This window comes from Rhinolophus ferrumequinum, chromosome 17 (assembly GCF_004115265.2).
Source record: "Rhinolophus ferrumequinum isolate MPI-CBG mRhiFer1 chromosome 17, mRhiFer1_v1.p, whole genome shotgun sequence".
Classification (NCBI taxonomy): Eukaryota; Metazoa; Chordata; class Mammalia; order Chiroptera; family Rhinolophidae; genus Rhinolophus; species Rhinolophus ferrumequinum.
The window spans coordinates 41,209,767-41,229,241 of record NC_046300.1 but is presented as its reverse complement, the minus strand read 5'-3'; the positions used below and the strand labels follow the sequence as shown (position 1 = coordinate 41,229,241).

General features: G+C 46.7%; 2 protein-coding genes and 1 pseudogene across 2 annotated transcripts in view; 2 read left to right on the top strand and 1 right to left on the bottom strand.

Moving 5' to 3' along the window:
- Nucleotides 1–9,636: 9,636 nt before the first annotated feature.
- Nucleotides 9,637–11,405, top strand: LOC117036699 (glycoprotein integral membrane protein 1-like; annotated as a pseudogene).
- Nucleotides 11,406–11,504: 99 nt separating this feature from the next.
- MRPS25 (mitochondrial ribosomal protein S25) lies at nucleotides 11,505–18,154 on the top strand. The gene is made up of 4 exons (XM_033132124.1): nucleotides 11,505–11,771; nucleotides 15,108–15,214; nucleotides 16,959–17,046; nucleotides 17,866–18,154. The coding sequence occupies exons 1-4, from the start codon at nucleotides 11,638–11,640 to the stop codon at nucleotides 18,050–18,052; spliced, it is 516 nt and encodes a 171-aa protein (XP_032988015.1). The 5' UTR covers nucleotides 11,505–11,637; the 3' UTR covers nucleotides 18,053–18,154.
- NR2C2 (nuclear receptor subfamily 2 group C member 2) overlaps nucleotides 14,795–19,475 on the bottom strand; it is an 83,932-nt gene continuing 79,251 nt past the window's right edge. Inside the window, exon 16 of the transcript XR_004425447.1 lies at nucleotides 14,795–15,030. The gene's annotated coding sequence lies outside the window, so the exon portion shown is untranslated. The remainder of the gene's footprint in view (nucleotides 15,031–19,475) is intronic.

Sequence of the window (19,475 nt, the reverse complement as noted above, 5' to 3'; positions counted from 1 at the left end):
GTGGTTGAGTGTGTTTGCGTATGTGTGCATACGTGTTGTGAGAGTCACCAGATGACATCCCTTCTCCCTTCCCTAATGACCTTTTGAGTATCAGAAGATAGCCCCAGCTCCTGTGTTATCTGTCTGGTTAAGGCCTCCAGACAGAGTCAAGGTCACTCTGCCCTTATCCCCAGTTACTCCTGCAGTATTGATTAAATGAACCGTTTACACAAGCATAGTGTAAAACCATTTCTAATCCTATTAGCCCCATTTCACACTAGAAGAAACAGGCCCGGTGAGGTTGAGGAACCTATTGGCTGCCATTTGTGCCAAGCACTGCTACATTTTCACGCATTCCTCATTTGGCTACCAACTGGCCTGTGAGGTAGTTATTTGCGTATGCATCTGACAGATGAAGAAAGAGGTTGAAAGAAGTTAGCCTGGCTGGAATCATAGCCAGTCACTGGTGGAATGAGGATTTAAAGCCTGGTCAGCCTGACCCCTTTTGCCCTAAGTAGCAAGGAGGGTTTGATCTGGGTCAGGCACAGTGGGAGTGTTCAAGCTTTGTGTCTGGCCCAGAGGTGGCAGAAATGGGCAGTGGGGAAAGAGGTTGGCAGCTGCTGAGTGGGTTTCTGGTATTGACCACATGAGCCTTTGAAACAGACCTTGCCAGGACCTATGGAGCTTCCAAAACTGGAGGAGATCATCTGTAGCTCTCACTGTGGGCCAGACAGAATGCTAAGTATTATGCATGGATTACCTCATTGAATCTTTCCAACCACCCAGTTTACAGATGAAAAAGTGAGTGTGGTGAGATTAAGCAGGCTCAGGGGGACACTACTGGGATTCCAGCACAGGTCTGCCTGACTCCAAAACCCAGGCTGCCCTGTTTCTAACGGGATGGGGTATTTCATTCTGCGGATTTTAAGATCAAAAGTTCTTCTGCCTAAAACGTCAGTAGCCTAGCACAGTTTTAAAAATACTTCGGAAAGGACTTCTGGTTTCAGCTCAAACAGTTTGGAAGTTGTCGCTCCTGTCCTTACAACAAGAAAGAGTTGTACAAACTGAAAATCAGTGACTTTTCTTGGGCCCATCAGAGAACTGAGTTTACAGGGCCTACTGCCACCTCAAAATCTGGAGGGAGAAGTGAATGCAGAGTCACAGCTGAGATCCGCTTACCTGAAGCTGAAGCCACTGGAACCAGAGTTGGTAGGAACACTGGAGCCAAACACTGGAGTTGGTAGGATTTGCTGGAGCCTGAGTCTGGACGTACAAGAGCGAGAAACTCCTGGGGGCCACAGCCTAAGGGAGATCCCACACTTTCATAGGTTTTACCTCTAGGAACCCCTCCAGGTTTTCACAGATAAGAGCTGAGAAAGATCCCCTGATGGATGTGGCAGGCTAAGGGGATGAATAATTTTTGTAAAAAAAAAAAAAAAAACAACTCAGAGCCTTCCACAGGGGAAAAGAACGTACCAGAGTCTAATCCTACCTGGGAAAAGGGCATTTTCCCCACTCCACCCCTCCTGTCTTACCTAAGTGAGGGAAGGGTGAAAGAAAACTCTTGTTTTTCTATAAACACCACTACTTATACGCTTCTCCCACTAAATGTGTGGGCTATTTCCTACACCAACCAATTCTTTGACACCAGCTGAATGTCTTACAATTTAGTTCAACTCAGACCCTATCTACCTGGAATTACTGTCAGATCCCACGTATTAAGGCTCAGTCCCACAAGACTGCCTGCATTTCAGATCCCATTTACAAGTATGGGCCTCCGATATTTCTGATTCACCGGCTATACTTGTAAATTGGGTTCCCACAATCCCTTCCTTGGGTTTGGTAATTTGCTATAACAGCTCACAGAACTCAGGAAAACAGTCTACTTTTTAGATTATCAGTTTATTATAAAAGATTTCAACTTAGGAACAGCCTGATGGAATTGATGCACAGGGCAAGGTATGTGGGCAGGCGTGCAAGCTTCCATGCCTTCTCTGGGAACACCATTCCCGACATCTTGATGTGTTCACCAACCTGGAAGCTCTCCCAAGCCCTTCAGTTAGGGTTGTTTATTTTAAATGGTGGCTTCCTTACATAGGCATGATTGACTAAATCCCTGGCCATTGGTGATTAACTCAACCTCCAGCCCTTCTTCCCTTCCCAGAGATCAGAAGTTGGGGGCCTGGGGCTGAAAATTCCAGCCCTCTAATCACATGGTTCTCTGCAACTAGCCCCCCTCCTTAGGGGCTTTCCAAAAGTCACCTCATTCGCAAAAACAGGTGTGGTTGACTAATTTGTTACAAATAACAAAAGATGCTCCTTTCACTTTTATCTCTTCAGTGCTATTTCAGGAAAGGGGACAAAACCCAGAGATTATGACAAAAGATGGCCTGTCTTGGCTCATGCTGCAGACTTTCCTAAAATCTCTCAAAGGTTTACAAGCCCCACACAAGCAGCATCTGGCCTGGGCATGCTCCAGACCTCTTGCTAAGCAGTCCCAAGCCTGGCACTAGTGGCAGCAGGCCTCAGTTCACAGTTTAGCTTCTCCTCAGCACCTCCAAAACCAGTGCAGGCCGTGGCCATCTGTGGATTGCTTTGTGGCTCATGCCAGGTGGCCCTGGGCAGGGCACAAGTGGAGGCTAAACTTGGCCAGTAGTGGGGCCCCTCCCAAGAGGCCTCAGGGCTGGCATACCCAGTGGCCTTCAGACAGCATGGGAGCACCACCTGGCGGCTTCCACAGATGACACACCAAAAGGGCAGTCTGGGCAGGCACCAGAGCCTCGCTAAATCGAATCCTGCTCTGTAGGGTCAGCCCCTCCACAACAGTTCCTCCACTGTAGTCATGGCTAGTCCTCACAACCAATTATCCTGAGGGTCAGTCCCTCCTACTGATGTACAAAGAGCAACCAAGGCTCAACTACAACAGGAGGGCAAACACAACCCACACAAGGGACACACCTGCAGCAACTAGCTCAAGTGACCAGGGAGATTGGGCCACTGGGCCCCACAGGACACCTACTATGTAAGGCCACTCTACCAAGACTAGGAGACAGCATCTCTAATACATAGAGACAAATGCGGGGAAGCAGCCAAAATGGGGAGACAAACATATATCAAATGAAAGAACAAAGCTCCAGAAAAAGAACTAAACAAAATGGAGACAAGCAATCTCCCAGCAGCAGAGTTTAACATGCTGGTTATAAGGATGCTCAATGATCTCAGTGAGAACTTCAACAAAGAGATAGGAAACATAAAAAAGAACCAGTCAGAAATGAAGAATACAATAACTGAAATCAAGAATACATTAGAGGGAATCAACAGCAAATTATAGGAAGCAGAGATTCAAACCAGCGATTTACAAGGTAAGATAGCAGAAAACACCCAATCAGAACAACAAAAAGAAAAAAGAATTCAAAAAATGAGGAGAGTTTAAGGGGCCTCTGGGACAACATCAAGTGTACCGACATTCACATCACTGGGGTACCAGAAGGAGAAGAGAGAGAGCAAGGAATTGAAAACCTATTTGAAGAAATAATTATGGAAAACTTCCATAATCTGGCGAATGAAATAGGCATACAAGCCCAGGAAGCACAGAGCGTTCCAAACAAGATAAATCCAAACAGGCCCACACGAAGACACATCATAATTAAAATGCCAAAAGTTAAAGACAAAGACGGAATCTTAAAAGCATCAAGAGAAAAGCAGTTAGTTTCCTACAAGGGAGCTCTCATAAGACTGTCAGCTGATTTCTCAACAGAAACTTTGTAGGCCAGATGGAATTGGCAAGAAATATTCAAAGTAACAAAGACCTAAAAGGTCTTTAGCAAAGACCTAAAACCAAAATTACTCTGCCCAACAAAGCTATCATTTAGACTTGAAGGATAAATAAAGAGCTTCCCACACAAGAAAAAGCTAAAGGAGTTCATCTCTAGCAAACCAGTACTACAAGAAATATTAAAGGGACAATAAGAAGAAGGAGAAGGAGAAGAAGAAGAATTAAAAATATGAATAATAAAATGGTAATAACTACATATCTACCAACAATTACTTGAAATGTAAATGGATTAAATGCTCCATCAAAAGACATAAATGGCTAAATGGATAAGAAAACAAGACATTTACACATGCTGCCTATAAGAGACTTAACTTCAGGTCAAAAGACCCACACAGAGACTGAAAGTAAAGGGATGGAAAAAGATATTTTATGAAAATGAAAACAAACAAAAAAGCCGAGGTAGTAATACTTATTATCAGACAAAATAGACTTTAAAACAAAGGTTATGGGGTGGACGTGTGGCTCAGTTGGTTTAGAGCACGAGCTCAGAGCAACGGGGCTGCTGGTTCAACTCCCACATGGGCCAGCGAGCTGTGCCCTCCACAACTAGAATGAAGTCAATGAGCTACCGCTGAGCTCCAGGGTGGCCAGATGTCTCAGTTGGTTGGAGCGCGTGCTCTCAACCACAAGGTTGCTGGTTCGACTCCCGCAAGGGATGGTGGGCTGCGCCCCCTGCAACTAACAATGGCGACTGGACCTGAAGCTGAGCTGCACCCTCCACAACTAAGATTGAAAGGACAACAATTTGACGTGGATGGAGCTGATGAGGCCTGGGAAAAACACACTACTGTTCCCCAATAAAAAAGTCTTGGAAATATACACTATTCCCCAATAAAGTCCTGTTCCATTTCCCCAATAAAATCTTTAAAAAAACACACAAAAGAAAAACAACAAATGTTATAACAAAAGATAAAGAATGACCCAGTAATTCCACTTCTGTGTATTTATCCAAAGAAAACCAGAACACTACTTCAAAGGGACATATGCATCCATATGTTTATTGCAGTATTATTTACAGTAGCCAAGATATAGAGGCAACCTGGGTGTTCATCAATGGATGAATGGATAAAGAAAATGTGGTACATATATACAGTGAAATATTACTCAGCCATCAAAAGAATGAAATCTTGGGGCCGGCCCGGTGGCTCAGGCGGTTAGAGCTCCATCCTCCTAACTCCGAAGGCTGCCAGTTCGATTCCCACATGGGCCAGTGGGCTCTCAACCACAAGGTTGCCAGTTCAATTCCTCGAGTCCCGCAAGGGATGGTGGGCAGCTCTCCCTGCAACTAAGATTGAACACGGCACCTTGAGCTGAGCTGCCGCTGAACTACCAGATGGCTCAGTTGGTTGGAGTGCGTCCTCTCAACCACAAGGTTGCCGGTTCGACTCCCGCAAGGGATGGTGGGCTGTGCCCCCTGCAACTAGAAAAATGGCAAGTGGACCTGGAGCTGAGCTGCGCCCTCCACAACTAAGACCGAAAGGACAACAACTTGAAGCTGAACGGCACCCTCCACAACTAAGATTGAAAGGACAACAACTTGACTTGGAAAAAAAAGTCCTAGAAGTACACACTGTTCCCCAATAAAGTCCTGTTCCCCTTCCCCAATAAAAAAAAAAGAAAAAAAAAAGAAAAAAAAAAGAATGAAATCTTATCATCTACAGCAACATGGACCTAGAAGGTATTGTGCTAAGTGGAGTAGACAGAGAACAACAAGTACCATATGATGATATTACTTATATGTGGAATCAAAAGAACAAAATAAACGAGCAAACAAAATAGAAACAAACTCATAGATACAGAGAACATTTTGATGGTTGTCAGATGGGAGGGGGGTTGGGAGGATGGGTGAAAAGGGGGAAAGGATTAAGAAGTACAAATTGGGCCGGCCTGGTGGCTCAGGCGGTTGGAGCTCCGTGCTCCTAACTCCGAAGGCTGCCAGTTCGATTCCCACATGGGCCAATGGGCTCTCAACCACAGGTTGCAGGTTCAACTCCTTGACTCCCGCTAGGGATGGTGGGCTCCGCCCCCTGCAACTAAGATTGAACACAACACCTTGAGCTGAGCTGCCACTGAGCTCCCAGATGGCTCAGTTAGTTGGAGCACGTCCTCTCAACCACAAGGTTGCTGGTTTGACTCCCACAAGGGATGGTGGGTTGCGCCCCCTGCAACTAACAACGGCAACTGGACCTGGAGCTGAGCTGCACCCTCCACAACTAAGACTGAAAGGACAACACACTGTTTCCCAATTAAAAAAATCCTGTTCCCCTTCCCCAACAAAATCTTAAAAAAAAAAAAAAAAAAAAGAAGTACAAATTGGAAATTACGAAATAGTCATGGGGATGTAAAGTATAGCATAGGGAATATAGTCAATAATATTGTAATAACTGTGTATGGTGTCAGATGGGTACTGGTTTTATTGGGTGATCACTTCCTAAGTTATATAAATGTTTAATCACTATGTTGGACATTTGCAGCTAATATAATATTGTATGTCAACTGTAACTGAAAAAATATTAAAATTGGCGGAAAAGGAGAAAGAGAAAAACGTTCTCTGATCAGTAAGAGTAGTATTTCAGAAATACATCTCATCCATGTTTTGCTTATGAAAAAAATCGAGGTCAAGAGCTGTTAAGTGGCTAAACCTGGAAGGGATATACCCAAAGCTTTTTCTTTTGCAAATCAGTTTTTAAGTCAATGTTAGAAATTGCATAGTTTGAACCCTTCATTTGGAAACAAGAAGTTGAGAGAGAAAAACTGACTTAAATGAGGCTGAATAAAAAGTTATTAGCCCAGTCCAAGATGGAGGGCGCTTCAGTGGCACCCCTTGCCCTCCTGAGGCTCTTGCTCTGGCTGCTGCCCGCTGCTGAAGACTGGCACCCCTGAGCTGCCTCTAGACCCAAAGGACAGCATTAGAGTTAATGTAAATACCCTAAAAGATGAGGCAGAGTGTCATGCAGGGTGTCAGGCGGGGTCTCTGGTCCCGCTCCCCACATAAGAACGCAGGACATGGTGAGGCCAAAAAGGAACACCCACGGAGCCATAGATGGGGGGTCATACCACTATAGTCTCGCTGGCGGCTGGGGTGGAGACACAGGAAGTGGGAGCCACACGATCTGCAGTCTGCCATCAGCTGCTCCGCCAACCAACATCACTTGCTAACTGCAATCCGCCTCTCTGCAATCCGCAATCCACACTCCGCACTTGCTGGCTCAGCCGCGGCAGTTATGTCAGTGGCTAATGGCTAACCCGTAACAGCTGATGGCCAACTAGTCACAGCTGATGACCATCTACTACCCGAGCCAGCACCTTTCCACGTGAGGCCAAGAACCTGGAAACTGCTCTCTGGGACTCTGTCCCCACACTCCACCCCTACAGGGTCTCACCTCACAATCTACGTGACAAGCATCTTCCGCGAGCAGCCCTGTGCGAGGAGCCTGGAGGTGAATTCAATATCCTGGGCACAGCCAGGGTTTCTCAGGGCACCATCAGTCCTTCTGGGCACAGCCAGGGTTTCTTATAAATAAGACTGAGGTCTGTGCTGGTGTCAACTAGGGCCAAAACCTTCTGCACATTAGAAGGTGACCAATGTATGGACAGTTCCACCTGGGGCCTCTGGTCACCACTTGTCCCCTCTGACCGGGTACTTTGGCCCCACCCCTAATCAAGCTGAAAGGAGTCAGCCTCAAGCAGCCGCATGAAATCCTGGAGGGACACGTGTCGTGCTTTCCCGGACTTCTCCTTTAGGCTTATCGGAATTGCTATTCCGGATGCAACTGTTTCTAGAGTTCTAGCAAGAGTGCATTGGGGTGTCGGTCTATTTTTTCCTGATCAACCCCTGCTGCCACGAGATCACGCCACATCTGCATGCATGTTACTCTCTGAAGCCCGCTACCTCACCCCCTTACTTTTGACTTGGGCTTCCAGGTCTTAACTTCTCGGACCTCCTATCTTAACTTCCTTTGCCGCCAGCTTTCAACATACCCTAGGGTGGCCATAGCAAGTGTAACTTCATGGATCCACCGCCCCACATAGGGCATAAGAATGGCAACCAAGGATCCAAAAGCATTTGCAGGTGCAGTATCCAAAACCAGATTTCTCATGCTGGTTGTAAAACGCTCGAAACGCTCATCATCCGGCCCCCGCATGTTAGGGTTGAAGATAGCATGTCTCATACCCATTTCATGGATGATTTGCGTAAGTTCCGTATATGACTGCCATTGACTCACAGTGTCTGGCAGCTCGCCAGCTTGTCCCCATACTGTGCGTACCGCAGCGAGCCACTCCATTAGAGAATGGTTGCCCTGGTTTTGGGCCAACCTATGGCAGTTCTGTAACCTTTGTCATAGGGACGGATGCATTGTCACAAAGGCTAGCTTTTCCATCTCGCCTAAGGAGCAGAGACTGTTGTCTGCTCCCTCATCCCATAAACATAATCGCCAAGCCAAGACTGGCTTTCCAGGGCTCTGTCGGTACCACCTCCCCAGCTCCAGCAACTCAGTGGGAGTGTAAGGGGTGTAGGTTGTGAACTCAGTCACAGCTGGGTTGCCTGCAGCAACGCCCCCAGGGCCCAAAGGTTGCTTACATTTTACCCTTTGCTTCAAGATTGGCTGGGCTTGGGGGTTGGGAGCTACATTGTCTCCACTCGCAGCTTCCGCCTCTGCCTCAAAGTCTCCACTGTGGGGCTCCTCCTTTAACAGGCGACTTGAGCTTCCAGCGCCTCCCACCGGGACACCTGGTCCCGCACCTGGGCTATTCCAGCAAGTGCTCCCTCAGAGTTATGACACACGGCGGTGAGAACCTCCTCCCACCAACAGTCCCGAGCTTCCAGCGCCTCCCCCTGGGGCTGCTGGTCTGGCACCTGAGCTATTTCATTAAGTGAGTCCTCCGCGTTACAACGCAAGGCCATGAGGAACATCCAGCCCACACGGCCGGCTATACCCTTCGCCTCCTCCGGCAACCGCTCAGCTAGAACCCGCAGGGCCCTCTCCACGCTGGCAGGAGAGCCGTCCGTGTCCTCCCACCCCTCCTTGGGGGTCCAACTCCTGAGAACAGTGGCCACCGGGCACCACACACTGTGTGGGGGCCACATGTCCTCCTGCCCAGAGTCAGACTCCATTCCTACCTGGCTGGAATCCTGCTCGCCACGCCAGGCATCCGATTGGGTGGAGGCCTCGGTGTAAGATGTCCGCAACTCTTGGAGCCTACGGCAGCAGCAAACCACCAAAAAGTAGGTGATACCCGCCACAGCCAACAACTAACCTCACTTGCTAACTGCAATCTGCTGTGCTAACTGCAATCTGCCTCTCTGCGATCTGCAATCCATACTCCGCGCTTGCTAGTTTAGCCACAGCAGTCATGTCAGTGGCTAATGGCTAACTAGTTACAGCTGATGGCCAACTAGTCACAGCTGATGGCCATCTACTACCCGAGCCAGCACCTTTCCACATGAGGCTGAGAGCCTGGAAACTGCTCTCTGGGGCTATGTCCCCACAAGGAGGTATCTAAAGAACAGGCTATTCCTTTTTAAAAGATTTTTATTGAGGAATATTGGGTAACAGTGTGTTTCTCCACGGCCCATCAGCTCCAAGTTGTTGTCCTTCAATCTAGTTGTGGAGGGTGCAGCCCAGCTCCAAGTCCAGTTGCCATTTTCAATCTTTAGTTGCAGATGGCGCAGCCCACCATCCCATGCAGGAATTGGGAACAACCACCACCTTGTTGTTGAGAGCTCGCTATCTAACCAACTGAGCCATCCGGCCGCCTCTCCAGCAGCTCAGCCGCAGCTTGTTGTCTTCAATCTAGTTGCGGAGGGTGCGGCTCACTGGCCCATGTGGGAATCGAACCGGCAAACGTGTTGTTCAGAGCTCGCGCTCTAACCAACTGAGCCACCCGGCTGCCCCGAGAACAGGCTATTCTTAACCTAGCCTGAGAGTAGACAGGTATATGTAAATTACTTCCCTATTAATAGTAGTGTAACCAGAATAAGCTGTCAGACTTTGATAGTGAAGAATGAAAATCTCAAAAATGTGGAGGAAAAAGAATATTTTGTAATTGTCAGTATGAGGATTTTAGTTCATGAGCGGTCTGTGACATCTGGTTCCAGTTTGCAACTAATTGTCATTCAAGAAGAGGTAGTAGAGATGGATAGAAAATGAGCTCAACAAAAGAATGTTACTGAAATTGATATTTTAGTTAAGAACCAGGGAATACCCAGGGATTCAAACTATATGCTACTTTTGGAAGAAAGCATGCTGTACTCCATATCCTGAGATAATGACGACATTTTATTTACCCTTCCCAACTGCTCCAAAAGTGTAGAAAGTGTTAGTTCATTGCAGACTACCGGCCATTACTTATCTGGAATGTGGAAACTACTGTAGATGACGATGCTTTACCTGGCAAATTACCTGAAACTTCTCAGAGCAGAGCCTCCATCTTCATATAAGGTGATCTGTCAGTGGATGGAAACGTTCAGAAAAGATCTGCGTAGGTTCTGGAGCAGTGTTTTCCCAGTATTCTTTATGTTTCTGAACATCATGGTGGTTGGAATTATAGGAACATCTTAAAGGTGCTTTTCCCACTTTGTGAATACAAAGAAATTCTTCAGTTGGATACAGTTAATGTTATAGCTGTGACAGCTATCAACTTATATCCAGATGGTCCTGAAAAAACAGCAGAAAACCTTGGAGATAAAAACATGTATTTAAGGGGGAAGGTGAGGGGATTAGAAAACAATCAGTAACCACAAGATGGCCACGGGGTTTGAAAATTAATCTGCGGAACATAATTTAGTGGTTACCAGAGGGTAAGGGGGTTGGGGGGTGGGAGATGAGGGTAAGGGGGATCAAATATACGGTGATGGAAGGAGAACTGACTCTGGGTGGTGAACACACAATGTAATTTATAGATGATGTGATACAGAATTGCACACCTGAAATCTATGTAATTTTACTAACAATTGTCACCCCAATAAATTAAAAAAAAACAACCATGTATTTAAAACAACAGCTCAATTCATGGACTCTGCATTAGTGTATTGGCTCTAAATTTGTCACTTGAATATAAGAATCAGTTTTCACGCGAGAGAAATTGCTCAGCTCCTAAAACTGCCTAAAACTTGACCTTTAAAATGACAGGTTAAAGCTCACCTTATTCTGTAACAGGGATAGCTATTTATATGATGAATTGTTAAGGAAAATTTAAACAAAGTGGAAAAGAAGACGTGAAGAAACTTCAAAATTACTTATTGTTTTATTCAGGAAAATGTACCTTTATATTAAGGCTGTTACTCAGTATAAAAATCACTGAAGTATATATATCACGATTTGATTGTATCCTGTACCAAGACCACTTACCTTGAATGCACCAGGATTTAAAAATAGTAGTGACATGTTCTCACTCTAAAATAAACTTTTTTTGAGGAAAAAAGTTATTAGCCGACTTGGTATCAGAACTCAGCTTTCCTGATTCATTTCCTACTGTAATTTTGTTGTCTGATTGATTGAGTTTGATCCTATTTAAAAATGTTTTTCCTTGCCGGGGAGAAAGAGGAATATACAGAGCGTGAAAACGTTTCAGGAGGCGGGTGCTCTAAAGCGAAGTTGTATCTGTCCCCATTCCAATGCCGGCCTCAAAGCACCGCCAGCCTGGACTACAAGGTCCATGTTGCCCCGCAGCAGGAGCGCTGCCCGCCGGGAGGCATCTTCTGCGAGTCTGCGCGGGAAGCGGAAACAGCGTGGAGGAGAAGCGGCTCCACGTCCACCGGCTGCGGCGTGTGCTGCTCTGGGCTCTCCTCGCCGCTCGCCTCGCGCTCGGCCACCGCCGACATGCCCATGAAGGGCCGCTTCCCGATCCGCCGCACCCTGCAGTACCTGGGCCAGGGGGACGTGGTGTTCAAGGACTCGGTGAAGGTCATGACAGTGAACTACAACACGCACGGGGAGCTGGGCGAGGGCGCCAGGTCAGTCCGAGCCCTGTGAGGCCGCTCCCGGTGATTGTGACCTCGTGCCAGTAACGTGGAGACCTGGGGCTGCGCTTAATCCTGGGTCTGGCTCCCGGAGGCTGGTGCTATTGCCCCCATTTTACAGACAAGGAGCCCGAGGAGCAGCTTGCTCCAGGTTCCACCGCCAGGACAGCAGGGCCACGCCCTGCCGGCTGAGGAGGGAGAGCGGAGGGGAGGGTGGCGCGGCGTCTGGGTGGAGCCCAGCCCAGGGGCAACCGACCTGGTTCGGGCCCCTGTCCCACTCGCTGGCTCTGGGGGAGTTGCTCCTCAGAGTCCCAGACGGGATGATACCAGTGTCCCAGGGCCGATGAGGGGATGCAATGAGAGAAGGAACGGCTGGCGGCATTTATTGAATTCTCCTGTGGCCCACCCTGAGCCGAGGTGAATTTGATAATTTGGTAACAGAAGTGTGGGAGAAGGCCAGACTCTAACGACAGCCTCAGTTTTCACTTACTAGTGTTGACCAAGGCAGTTTACTTCATTTTTCTGACCTCCTTAGCTGTAAAACCCTGCCTTCCAGGGTCACTGTGAGGATTCCAGTATAAAGTACTTAGTAAGATGTCTGGCATATACAGCAGGTGCTCAACTAAAGTTTACCTTTATTAACTTACCTCCCATGCTTCGGCAAGAACTACTTCAAATCCTGTAGAATCTTGGTCCTAGTAGTTTTAAGTGGGAGAGATTCCTACATGGAAATGCCCTGGTTGGTTTGTACAAAGTTTTGTGATGTTGGGATACTCTGCTGTGGGTGGGAATTGAGCAGAGGGGTCCTAAGCCCAGGAAGGTAAATTGAGCCTTCGAGGTGCCTTTCCTGGTTGGCAGGGCTTAGTAGCACCCTGTTCCCACTTCCTCCCCTAGAGGCAACAACTTCAACTCTAACCATTTAATTATTAGAGTTGTGCCTCCATATAGTTAAAATACTGTACATAGAGAGCGACTTCTTTTTTAGCTTTAGGCATTATCTAGGGTCTTGTCACCATGGAAGATGAGGATTTAGCTCCTTCACCACCATAGCCATTCCCCACCCTCAACACGTGCATTCTACCCGCCCCCCCGCCCCCATCATAGTTATTTCAGAATGCTGGCTAGATCACTATTCACTGGTTAATAATGACTTTGTGAATACTACACACAGCTGAGCTAAACAGAGTACTGATTATTTTTCTTGTTTGTTTTTGCAAAGGTTTTTGTTCTCCCTGGGTATCATGCCGGGTGTCATGCGGGGTCTCAGCTCCCGCTCCCCACATAACGCAGGACATGGTGAGGCCAAAAAGGAACATCCACGGAGCCATAGATAGGGGAGTCATACCATTATATTCTCGCTGGCAGCTGGGTGACACACACGAAGTAGGATCCACACGATCCGCCGTCCGCTTCTCTGCCTGCCAACCTCACTTACTAGCTGCCATCCGCCGTGCTAACTGTAATTCGCCCTTGCTGGCTCAGCCGCGGCAGTTTTATCAGTGGCCAATGGCTAACTGGTAACAGCTGATGGCCAACTAGTCACAGCTGATGACCATCCACTACCTGAGCCAGCACCTTCCCACGTGAGGCCGAGAGCCTGGAAACTGCTCTCTGGGACTCTGTCCCTACACTGGGGTTAATAATTGTCATTGCTTTTGTTTTGTTTCAACTGCAGACTCTGCCCTAGTTTTGGAAGTCTTCCCAAGTAAATGGTCCCACAGTCAGGCTTTCTGTTGATTCTGTCAGTTTCATCATCTTGAAAATCGATGACCAGCTCCAATCTGGACTCCTCGTCCTGCATCGCCATCATCTTGCATAAACATTGAAGCACAGAGCACTAACTTGCCCTGGGTCATATTGCTGGGATGTGGTCAAGTACAGCGACTGTGATTCTGTCCTATGTACCACCTTTCTGTTGTCTAGTATATGGGGCAAGGTGGCTAGGGCGCATTTAAATGCAGACCATTTGGGAGCCTTTAATTAATGGACCGTTTACAAAGCTGTGGAAAAGGATGGAGAAAAGCCGCCACAAAGTCTTATGCAAGGCCCCAGGTCTAGGCTTGCAGAAGTGAGGGGGAGAGTGATTGTTGGAACCTGGAGATGGAGAGGCCTGTCTGACAGGAGCCTGGGACTCAGGGCACAAGCCAGGGAAATACCTTGATTCTACTCCCTCCTTCCAGTCGTTCGCCAGTGCTCCCTGTTGGCCAAACACAATACAGAGGGCAAGAAAGCCCATTTCCGTTGTCCATGTAGGTCAGCCATTTAGGATGGAGAGCAGGTGGAGAGGGATCCTGACATATGGCTGTGTCTTAATTCATTTAATCAGCCCTCTATGGAGGGGCATTTATGTTTCTGTTCCTCTGCTGTAACAAATAATGCTGTAGTGAACCTCACACATCTTTGCATTCAAATGTGAAAATATCTCAAAGCAGAAGTGAAATAGAGTCAAACGCTATGCTTTTAAAATTTTGCTAGTTCCAAACCGACCTCTTTGGAGGTTTATATTCTTAAGGAAATGTTTACTCAGTTCTGTAACTTAAAAAAAAAATCTTTAGCAATCTAAGAGGTGAAAAAGAATATTTTAACCTACATGACTTTATTGGGAAGATACTGAGCTCTTCACCTGACAATAGGCCATTTGGTTTCTGCCTATTTGTGGCCATTGCCCTTTGTTCTTGTTGAATTGTCGATCTTATTAATGATGTGTAAAACTCTGTCAGAAGGGAATTAGCCTTTTGTTTTATGTTTTGCAAACATTTTTTCTTCAGTTTGGCAAATGTTGATTTTGCTTTTGGTAAATTTTGCCATGCAAAGGTTTTGATGTAATTATATTTATATTTTAAACCTAAGTTGAAAGATTTTTCCACTTCTAGATTGTACAAATATTCCCAATGTTTTCATGGTTTCATTTATTTTTAAATTGTGGTAGAATCTATATGAAGGGCACACCTGGGAGTACACAACTTACTGAATTCTATATATGCATACACCCGTGTAACCACATAAATCAAGATTGAGGATGTTGCATAGCTTCATTTTTACATTTACACTCCTGCTTTGGTGAGTTTTAGATTAGAGTGCAAGGTGAGGTAAAGATGCAGATATTTTTTCTCTCAGATGACAAACCAGGAGTCTGGACACCCCCGCTCAGAGAACATACTAACACATTCCTCAGAGCTGCCCTTCTCAGCCTTTTGTGGGGGGTCGGGGCTAGGATCCTCTGAGAAGCTGATGAACGTGCTGGACCTTCTTCCTAGAAAAATACACAGGTATGCAAAATTTTAGGTTAAAAATTCCTGTTTCATGGGTTTAATTTCTTCCCTTTTGCAGGAAATTTGTGTTTTTCAACATACCTCAGATCCAATACAAAAACCCTTGGGTACAGATCGTGATGTTTAAGAACATGACACCATCACCCTTCCTTCGATTCTATTTAGGTGAGTGCGGGGCCACTGTGCTGTGGTCCAGGACTATTTTCCCTCCCACCCATTCCTCCTCCAGCAGCAGTCAGGTGATCTGAGGTACAAGCTGCTGTAAAGGAATGCTGTTCCCGGCACCTTGGCTTCCCATACCGTGGTGCTAATGGCACTGAGATCTGGACTCTTCTCCCTCCTTCCGTCCTTTCTTCCCTCCCTCCCTCCCTCATCTTCTGTTACCCTCACGTCTCCTACATGCCTCACACCACACAGGCTGGTTTTTCCAAATTCCTTTGCCACATCTTGCTCTGATGCCTTTGCTCATGCTGGTCCCTTATTTCTTTGTAGTTTTATTTTCTAAATTCCTTAGTATTTTCTACATATATAATTATGTCATCCGCAAATAGTTTTACTTTTCCCTTTCCAGTCTTTTTTTTTTTTGGTCTTAATTCACTGGTTAAATTGGCTGTAATGTTTTGTTTTTACCAATAATATAGGAAAGTTCCAGTTACTGTGCATCCTCACTAGCACTTGGCAGTGTCCCTTTAAATAATTTTAGCCACTCTAATAATATCTCACTGTGTCTTCAATTTTCTCATTTTCCTAATGACTAAGATATTGAGTATCTTCTCAAGCACTTATTAGCTTTTTAGAAAATGTTTATTCAAGGGGCATTTGAGATCTAGCTCCCTGGCATATGTCGTTAGGCTCAAATAAACTTATGAAAATTAAAAAAAGATGTTTATTCAAATATTTTGCCCATTTTTTTACTTGGATTCTTAGTGAGTTGTGAGAATTCTTTATATAGTTGAGATACTAGCCCTTTATCAGATGTATGCATTATGAATATTATCTCCCAGTCTGGCTTATCGTGCCTTTTGAAGCATAAATTTTGAATTTTGGTTAAGTTCAATTTATCAGATTTTTCTCTATGGATCATGTTTTTGATGTCATATCTAAAAATCTTTGTCTAGGTAAGGTTATAAAGATTTTCTATTCAAAAAGTTTTATACAACTTTTAGCTCTTACATTTAGGTCTCTGGTCCATTTTAAGTTTTTTCTTTCTTTTTTTAATGTGAGGTGTAAAGGTCTAAATTCGTTTATTTGCATGTTGGGATCCAGTTGTCCCAACACCATTTCTTTAAAGGATTTTCTTCCCTCATTGAAATGTCTTGGTATCTTTGCGGAAAACCAATTGACCATAAATATAAGGATTTATTTCTGGACTCAGTTCTGTTGTCACTTATAGTCTGGTCTGTTCGTACACTATAACCACAGAACTTGATTACTGTAGCTTATAGTAAATTTGAAATTGGAAAACGAACATTTCCATTTTCTTGTTTTTCCAAATCGTTTTGCGTCCTTTGCATGAATTTTAGGCTCAGCTTGTCAGTTTCTACACAAACACCTGCTGGGATTTTGATAGGAACTGCATTGAATCTGTAGACCAGTTTGGGGAGGATTGCCATGTTAATGATACTGAATCTTTCTCTGTGAACATGGAATTTATTTCTATTAAAATAGGTTGCTTTTGTACATGTCTAAAATTTGCTCCCATCTAAAGAAACATGGGAAAAATAAGGGTAGCATCATGCAAAGAAATATGGGGAAAAAAGGTAGCATTATGCGTTACATAAACAAATATATTTATTTTATTGTTAAAATATTTCTCCACTAAAGCACATCCCAAATCACCACCATTTGAGGCAGAAGAGCATGCTGCTGAGTTCTTAGGTTTCTTCCCCCCTTTACTTCCTGTTTCCAGATTCTGGTGAGCAGGTCCTCGTGGATGTGGAGACCAAAAGCAACAAGGAGATCGTGGAGCACATCAAAAAAATCCTGGGGAAGAATGAGTGAGTTGCTGGTGTTGACCTGGAGGGGAGCAAACATCTTAGCCCAGAGCTTGAGAGAGAGGACAGGGGTGTGTTGGGAGGGTGTCCAGCGGGCAGGCTCTCCGACAGCGAGCCACTCACCGGCAGAGTATGCGCTGGAGTGTCTGCTCCATCTGGCTTTGCTTCTCACCTGTGTGGCCCTAAGTCCTGGAGCCTCGGTGAGCTGTTTCTACTGCTGTGAAGTGGGGATAAAAATCTAAACCTTTAAACCTTTGTCCTTCCCTCCTTTGGTCAGTGGGAAGCTGAGATGCAGCTGAAATACTTGCTCTGTGTGGCTGGAAACATGTTCCTCTTCGGGAATCTCAGCTTGGAGTTAGTGGGTGTCCAACCCGGGGTCTGCAGTGACAGGTCCCTTTTCTTTCCATGGAGGCAAGAAGGGAGGGAAGCCAAGAATGTCGGTCTTTGAGAAAGCACACAGGCATTTCTAGGCCCCTTGATCCTGATTGTCCGATGAGTCAGAGCTGGGGCCGCCCCGGTGAAGGCTGACCTCTGCAGTGCGAAGGCTGACCTCTGCAGTGCGGGTCTGGGGCGTGTGCTTCCCAGCTGGTGGCCGCCCCTGGGGCCTGACACTGCTCCTACGCCGAAGTCCACCCTCCCTCTTCTGGGAGGCCTGTGGGGAGCGGAGGGACAGGCTTTGGGTGCGAGGAGCAGCTTAGGAGGCATAGGAGATCCAGGTCTCCCTGGCTGAGCTGATGGGGGTTCACGCCGAGAAACCCTGCGTTTCCCAGACGCTCAGAGCAGTGCTGCCAACACTTCGCTGCTGTCTGTGCTCTCTGGCAGGGAAACCCTCAAGAAAGAGGAGCAGGAGAAAAAGCAGCTTTCTCATCCAGCCCACTTTGGACCCCGAAAGTACTGCCTGCGGGAGTGTATCTGTGAAGTGGAAGGGCAGGTGCCCTGCCCAGCCCTGGTGCCGTTACCCAAGGAGATGACAGGGAAGCACAAAGCCACTCTGAAAGCCAGCGCCTAGGACGGAGGCCCCTGGCCCACGAGCTGGGGTTACCTTGGCCACAGGGACGTCCTGTTTCTGTCCCCAGAGACTCTGCAAATAAAACGCTCCTGAATCCCTCCAGCAGCCTGGTGTGTGTCCGATCGGAGGCACGAGGAGGAGGGCGTGCAGGAGGCTAGGCTTTGGCATCAGGAAGGTGGAAGGTCTGTTGACATCCCATCTCTATCCTGTGGCCTTTTCCTGTTCTCCACTGGCTTCTACTCCTCTTCCAGACCCTGCTCTGGAGAATTAGAAGTTGCTGTGGTCGCGTCTGGTTGGAGCCATCTGTGGCTGGCAGTGTGAACGTTCTCTCCATTCAGGCTCTTTGGGTATTTTTCAGAAATCCCAGGGCAAGTCTTTGTGCACTGCTCACTTTTTAAACAAGCTAACCGACCCTTTTCTCCAGTGAGACCTGGCTGGGGGTGTGCCAGAGACGCAGGGGGCCCCAGTGGCTGCAGACCACCTCCCTTAGGAATGTACCCACTGGGAGTCGGCCACTGCCAGCCCCTCTGGCCCCAGCTCTGCCCCTTAGCAGGTAGGTTTACAGACCATGAAGGTTGAAAGCAGAGGGCCCTGCCTTGAGGGGCCGATATTGGAGGCTGCCTCTCACTTGCCCTCTAGCTTCCTAAGGTTTGGAAGAGGGTGTGAGGTGTTCCTGAGGGTTTGCCAAGTAGTTCTTTCCTCCTAGGACACTGATACTGTTGCCATTTCAGTTGTGCTGGTTTTAGCCCTTAGGAGACACCAAGACCCTTTAGCGTTACTTTAAGAATAGGTTTACTTGGTCAAAAGTGAAGGACCAGCTGGACCACAGACCCATGGGACACAGACCAGGAGGCTGTGTCCTACGGGATGCAGCAAGACAGTGGGTTTATGAGCAGGTGTGAGGGCTGGGTTCCTCTGCTCATGGGAGCCTTGGCTAAGGCTTAACGCTCTGTAAAATGGGAATTAAAGCATTCCCTGCCCCATGAGGTGATTAGCTGTGGGAAATGATGTGAAACTAGAATGTGTTTTATATGAATGTCGGAGATGATCCCATTAAATTGGGAGAAATTTGGCTTTTACATTTGGTGCTCAAGTTATGGTTTACCTGTGATTTTGTATGAGATCTGTGTTCAGGGCAATGGCTTTGGGGGCTCTGGGAGAGGAGGGAGGGTGTGTGGGTCTAATGTGTAACAGGCAGGCTTACTTTGGTTGTGTTTAGTTGAAATTCAACACCCTGGTGCCCTCTCCCATCACTATTTTGGAGGGACGTGGCTAAAAAAAAATCTGTCCTCCAAGCTAATCTCTCGTGTGTGTGCTGGTTTCAGTTCCTACAGTGTTTCTAACAACGCGGTCCTGCTGATTGTGCTGGTGGCCTTCACATCAGCTGACTTGGCTTCCTACGGGGCTGCCAGGCCTTTTCAGA

Coding starts and splice junctions, on each gene's coding strand:
- MRPS25 (XM_033132124.1), top strand. CDS start 11,638: ATGCCCATGAAGGGCCGCTTCCCGATCCGCCGCACCCTGCAGTACCTG. Junction 11,772..15,107: donor GAGCTGGGCGAGGGCGCCAG/GTCAGTCCGAGC, acceptor TCCCTTTTGCAG/GAAATTTGTGTTTTTCAACA. Junction 15,215..16,958: donor CTTCCTTCGATTCTATTTAG/GTGAGTGCGGGG, acceptor TCCTGTTTCCAG/ATTCTGGTGAGCAGGTCCTC.